This window comes from Buceros rhinoceros, unplaced genomic scaffold (assembly GCF_000710305.1).
Source record: "Buceros rhinoceros silvestris isolate BGI_N320 unplaced genomic scaffold, ASM71030v1 scaffold32148, whole genome shotgun sequence".
NCBI lineage: Eukaryota > Metazoa > Chordata > Aves > Bucerotiformes > Bucerotidae > Buceros > Buceros rhinoceros.
Window position 1 is genome coordinate 1 of NW_010427947.1, and position 6240 is coordinate 6240.

Below are 6240 nucleotides of genomic sequence, written 5' to 3' on the forward strand. Positions count from 1 at the left end.
CGTCTCAAGAAGAGCCGGGGAGGGAGCGCCAGCTCCCCGAGAGTGAGAGGCCGCTCCTGATGAGCTAGTGAGAGCTGCCCCCGCATTGTGTGGCGTTTCCTACGGCACCCTTTTGATTTTTCTTGTTAAAGCGAGAATGTGGCAGACACAACGCTCTTAAAAACTGCGTGCTGATCACACAGGAAAGGAAGAAGTCACAAAACTCTCTTAAGAGGGTTGATACGTTCCTTCTTTGGGGATTTGATCCTAATTAATTTAAGGCTTTGAGTTCTTTGCAAGTATTAGTCTTTGAAGGCACACGTTGATTACTGCTATAATTAATTTGCATGGAAACGCAAAAAAGAGATGAGGATTCAACACAAATATCAAAATATTAAAGCTCCAGCATGCTCAGTAGCTAAGTGTTTGGTTTTTTTTAGGTTCTGCTGGTTGTGCCTATGTTTGGGCTCTCTGGATCTCCAGTTAGCCACAAAATACACGTTGCCATAAAGTAAGGTACTGGTAGTGGCCTTTCAGGCTCGTAGGTCTTACCAGAATATGGTGCGCAGCCCAGGAGCAGATTGCAGTCTGTTTTGTAACCTCTTCACATGACGAAAAGATTGCAGGACAGATTTGTAAGAAAGAATCAAGGCGAATTTATTTTGAATATACTTTATCAAAACCAAACAGGGTATAGAAATAAATTGTTTTAATAATAAAAACATTGTTTAGGTTGTTAGCATCAGGGATTTCTTTTATTAAAGATAAAGGAATATTCTTATGTTAACTCTGTTTTAGGCATCCATTTCCCTTGCTCCTGTGAACATTTTCAAGGCAGGTGCAGATGAAGAAAAGGCTGAAACAGCTCGGTTGGTAAGTTTAATTCTCTGAGAAACTGGTAATACTTGGGGTAACCAGACCTTGTCTTTTGTACTGTTAAATGTGCTTTCAGTTTATGGTGATGTGGAGCTTCATCTGTCTCATGGTTTTTTCTTGTTGCATGTCTGTGAACAGAAGGCAGGAGGAGTGTTGTTTATACATTTAGAGAAACTCCTCATAAGCGTTCTGAAACTAAGTACGTTAGATCAGAAGATTGGTTTTCATCAGTAGGCATTTATTTTGGCTGTGAGACAGATTTTTGTGGGTTTTGTGAGAATTAAGTGTATTTGAACTGTTGTCAAAATGTAGCAGTTAAGAAACTTGGACCCACATTCTGCTAAAAGGAGTGTGGCTATGGAAGGGTTGGGTTAAGAAGTCCGCTGGGAAGTGATGGGTTACCGTCTACTTCTTGTATTCAAGTAGTAGTAAATCCTTTTCTAAGGTATATTTGCTTTGATTTCAGTCATCCTTTGTTGGTGCCATTGCTATTGGTGACCTGGTCAAGAGCACTCTGGGGCCTAAAGGCATGGTAAGACAGTTGCAAGATCCCCTGTTAATTTATTTTTAACAGTTACAGTATGTTTTCAAGCAGTATTCTAAAGCTTGTATCTTGTAGGACAAGATTCTTTTAAGTACTGGGAGAGATAGCTCGGTAACGGTTACCAATGATGGTGCAACCATCCTGAAAGCCATTGGAGTTGACAACCCAGCTGCCAAGGTCTTGGTTGGTGAGTTTTTAACAGCTTGTCACTGGCATACTTGGCATTTCTTCATTTGTAACTTTATTATGTAGCTTTTGTTTGTTCTTAGAACAAATAATGTGAAAAATGGAGAGGGAGCAGAATTCCTGAAGTAAGGAGACCAGTGTTTTGCAAGAGATACAGAACTCTGCAAAAGTAAAGTTGAGGTGTATGTTGCTTTTGCAAAACTGTTTTGGTGTCTCCTTATTTTCCCTCAGCCTTATTTGTCCTGAGAGTCAAAAGGGACAAAAGACACCTGTGTGCCTCTTTTTTTCCCTCGGAAGATTCGAAACAGAAATATACTTGGGTACAGTGGTTCTCTCTGGATGTCCCTGATTTAAATCTTTTTTTATTACTTAATCAACGCTGCACTCTGGACAGAGTTTACCTTTGTGATCAACTGTCTTAGTGTGCAGGTGGTCCAATTCTAGTGACAAGTAAGCCGATGAACAATTCCGTGTCAGGTTTCTTGATGATTTTGTGTTTGCTGGGTCCTTGCTTATTAAGAGTTCATGTGGCGTACTTGGTTATTACATTCTGTATGTACACCTTAGAGCTGCCTGGCCCTGCTTTCTTTTGTTGAACATCTTTAGGAGTGGGGAGAGAGAGAGAGTTCCATCACTAGACTGGAACTGGTGTCTAGGTTGCGAATGAAGAGCAGAAATTTGAGGGATGCTGAAATGGATTTACATCTTGGGTTGTTCTGTGACCTCTTTAAACTATTGAGGAGTAAGATTCTTTTTTGTTCTCCAAACAAATGTGAGATAAAAATATTTGTATGTAAAGCTGGTACAGGTGAGCATGGCATTTTGAATCAAAACATTAATGCAGTGTCTTCTTTCTTTAGATATGTCAAAGGTTCAGGATGATGAAGTTGGTGATGGAACCACGTCTGTCACAGTGTTGGCAGCTGAATTACTGAGGGTGATGTATTACAGTTTTTAAGATGTGTTTCTTGTTGGCAGTGTAATTCTGTGACATCAGTAGAAGGTGTGATGATGTTTGTGAAGAAGGTTCCAAGTAGAGGGACACTTTGGTCCCTTGCCTTTGAATTTGATAGGGGAAAAAAACCCCTTAGGTATTGGGCCATCAATTATTTTTATTTTAAATTTTATACAATATTTCTTATTATTTATGAATTCACAAGTATTCTAATTTGGTATGTTTAAGAAAATTATTTTCTCTTTATTTTATTATGCAATTGAAGCAGAGAATTATCTCTCCTGGGTCAGTTCCTAGATGTTGCATTAGGCAGCACCCAGCACTGCTTAGTTGTTGTTCAGTCCTCTGAAATCCTTTTCCATAACATTAATGGGAGACAAAAAAAAAAAGGCACGTTAACTTCTATTCTTGTCTGCACAAGACCTGAGTTCATACTGTTCCATTAAACTGTGCATAGACAGTTTACACTGCCAAACTCACCTCAGAAGTGAGGAACTCTTGTTAACAGAGCTGTGCCAGTAAATCTAACCATCTCGGATGAAGAGCACCTGAGGAATGGTCCATCAGCTTGCCAAGTTCCTCACAAAAAAGGAGTATGAAGATGTTTGGCGTGTTTTCCCACGTTTTACACTTTAAGTTGCAGCTATAAGTGAACAGGAAACCAATCTCAAACATGAAATGAAAGATTCCTATTTTGAAGCAGATGTGTTTGCTATTCCTGTGTTTTGGGTTTTTTATATTAAAATTTCATGATGCTGTTCCAAGGGCAGATCATATTTGCCTAGGTTGGGGGAAAAAAAACCCTGCCAGTAGGGCGACTTTAATTTCATTGTTACAGCTCTCTGACTTTTACTGCATTCAGAGTTTTCTGATTACTTGGAAGTGTCTTTCCTAGTTAGTGTAAATGTACCTTGGGGAGAAAAAGATCTAATGATTAATTTAATTTAAATAGGAGGCAGAATTATTGATTGCGAGGAAGATTCACCCTCAGACCATCATTGCAGGCTGGAGAGCAGCCACAAAAGCTTCAAGAGAGGCTCTTTTGAAAGCAGCTGTGGATCATGGGTTAGTAATGTGCATTTGCTGTAATTAATTCTTTATAAACCAGTCAAGATTGAAACATCAGTAAGGGTTATATACAATTGGGAAATTGTTTGCCCTCTTTTAAGTAGTGTAAAGGCTGAGTTTATGAATTTTAACAATTAAGAAAAAAGCGACTGTTTTCTTTAGATGAACTACAGAAGCTTTATGAAATTATTTATAATCACTAATGATGTGCAGAAACAAATAAGAAGCAATAATTTGCTCCCTAGAACAAAAATCTGAGCTGTTACTTCAGATTTCATACTTTTCTTTACCCAGCACTTAGAGAGCGCAAGCTTTCTAAAGCTGAATGCAAATGTTCTCTTAATTGAAATTGTATTTCAAACAGAGGATTGTGTTTTGGGATGCTGAAGGGATTCTGTGTGGCATTGCTCAAAATGGACCATGGTACACATAGATATAGAAGAAGCAGGGGGGAGACTCAACAGTTGTAGGTTAATGATAGTTAAGGCTTTCAGACTTACCACTTTTAACTGTACTGACTTTATTTTAGTGATGATGAAGTGAAGTTCCGTGAAGACTTGATGAACATTGCGGGAACAACTCTTTCATCAAAATTACTTACTCATCATAAAGATCACTTTGTCAAACTAGCTGTAGAAGCTGTTCTTAGGTTGAAAGGTTCTGGTAATTTGGAGGCTATCCATGTCATTAAGAAACTTGGTGGAAGTTTGGCTGATTCCTACTTAGATGAAGGTAAGTCTATGTATGTTGGCTGTAAGTGCGCTTGAGAAATGAAGCTGTTAAAAGTTGCACACCTCTATACAGATTTGTTGTAGGAAACATTGCTGTGTTGTTATTAAGTGAATAGTACATAATTTTGCAATAATATGAGTAGATTGTTCTCCTTTTTTAATGTGACCTTTCTGTTCCTGCAGGCTTTTTACTTGACAAGAAGATTGGTGTAAATCAGCCAAAAAGAATTGAAAATGCAAAGATTCTTATTGCAAACACTGGTATGGATACAGACAAGATTAAGGTATGTGTCTGCTGCTGTGAAACAGTGTTATTGTAAATGGAGTTCCTCTTTAGACTGAACTCTTTGTTTTCTTTGGTTTAGATTTTTGGCTCTCGTGTTAGAGTGGACTCTACAGCAAAGGTAGCAGAAATAGAACAGGCGGAAAAAGAGAAAATGAAGGAGAAGGTAGAGCGTATTCTTAAGCATGGAATAAACTGCTTTATTAACAGGTAAGTATTTTCTTGGAAAAGGAGTAGAGTTTATAAAGCAGTTAGAAAGTAGCAAGATAATAATGTGAGTGTGAGGAGCATTATTAATTGTTCTTGTACCTGTAAAATTAGATGATCCTGTCTAATGCTTTGTTTATTTCCTTCAGTGAGGCCTAAGATTTTTTGTTTTCTGTACTTCCCATTGTTCACCATGCCCCTCTCCCCCATTTTACTTTTTTGTTTTGAAGAGATGTTATTTGATCAGGGATCTGTGTTTCAGTCCAGTTGAAGCTATGTCAGTATGCTTTTATTTTTATTTTATAAATACTATATATTTATACTAACTGATTTATTTAGTTATGAGTAGCAGGAGCATTTTCCATATCCATATTCACCCTTTTCTGGGGGAAATGGGTGCTGAAAGAGTCTGTTCTGCTGATTGCATTAGTTCAGATTGGACCAGCTGTGCTTTTTCCTGCATTAAAATGCTAGTGCTGGAGTACTGCTTCAGATCCAAGAGTGTTTGAAGGGCCTCTGTGGTCTCTGTCATAAGCCTTTCGTACAGATCTTTGAAAGTACAAAGGATAACCATTTTCACTTAAGAGATGTCACAGCCTAAGTTACTTATTTTTGTTATCAGTGTGCTTCTCTTAAACTGGGGCCGTGCAGAAAAAACATTCACATATTTAATGGTGAAAAAAGCTGCCTTTCAATAATTCTCATTTGAGTGAAACTGCCGTTGACACCTGGAGGTTCAGCACATCATGCAGTCTGCTGGGAAACTGATTAGCCCATACTGTACCAGAGGAAAGGAGATGTAAGAGTAGCACCTTTTTCCACAGTAGCAAAGATTTATTCTTTCAGGACTTAGTGCATCTTACCATTCACCTTCAAAGTTTGTGTTAATCTGTAAGAACCACTGGCAGATTGAATCTATAGTTTCTCCATCTATGTTGTGTTTCACATACATTATATTCTAGTATAGGCACTGTACAGTGGACATGGTACAAATACAGAGTTCTAGAGGCAGGAGTCCTGTTGCAAATTGATGGAAGGATCCTTTGATTGTGCAAAAAAATTCCTTAATCTCACTGCTGTAGTCCAGTATGCTTGTGATGGATGTAGTTGCCATCAGGAGGTCAGGCACTGTAGCCAAGCTAGTGGTGTTCCAGTTAGATTGACCTTTGACTTCCAGATTTATTCCCTGATAAAACTGACTTCTGCTTATAGGCACAGAGTAGATCCGCTTCACATCTGATTCTGCGTTAGCCAATTAAGCACTGGTGAGGAAATGCTTGACAGGTGTCAAGGCTGTATTGATCCAGAGCAGGAGGAATCCTTTTTGTGCATACCTAGTAGTGCCAACTGACCCTTCAAAATAGATTAGAAACATCTCTTTTTGACAGAAATGGCATCTCCCAGCTCCTGC

General features: G+C 38.5%; 1 protein-coding gene across 1 annotated transcript in view; it reads left to right on the forward strand.

Moving 5' to 3' along the window:
• The first annotated feature begins 782 nt into the window (after positions 1–782).
• The window catches only part of CCT2 (chaperonin containing TCP1, subunit 2 (beta)), a 12292-nt gene continuing 6834 nt past the window's right edge, over positions 783–6240 (forward strand). Inside the window, exons 1-8 of the mRNA XM_010142115.1 lie at positions 783–852; positions 1322–1387; positions 1475–1586; positions 2446–2522; positions 3493–3605; positions 4138–4340; positions 4523–4623; positions 4705–4832. Of these exons, the coding sequence (XP_010140417.1) occupies positions 1385–1387; positions 1475–1586; positions 2446–2522; positions 3493–3605; positions 4138–4340; positions 4523–4623; positions 4705–4832 (737 nt within the window). The 5' untranslated portion in view covers positions 783–852; positions 1322–1384. The remainder of the gene's footprint in view (positions 853–1321; positions 1388–1474; positions 1587–2445; positions 2523–3492; positions 3606–4137; positions 4341–4522; positions 4624–4704; positions 4833–6240) is intronic.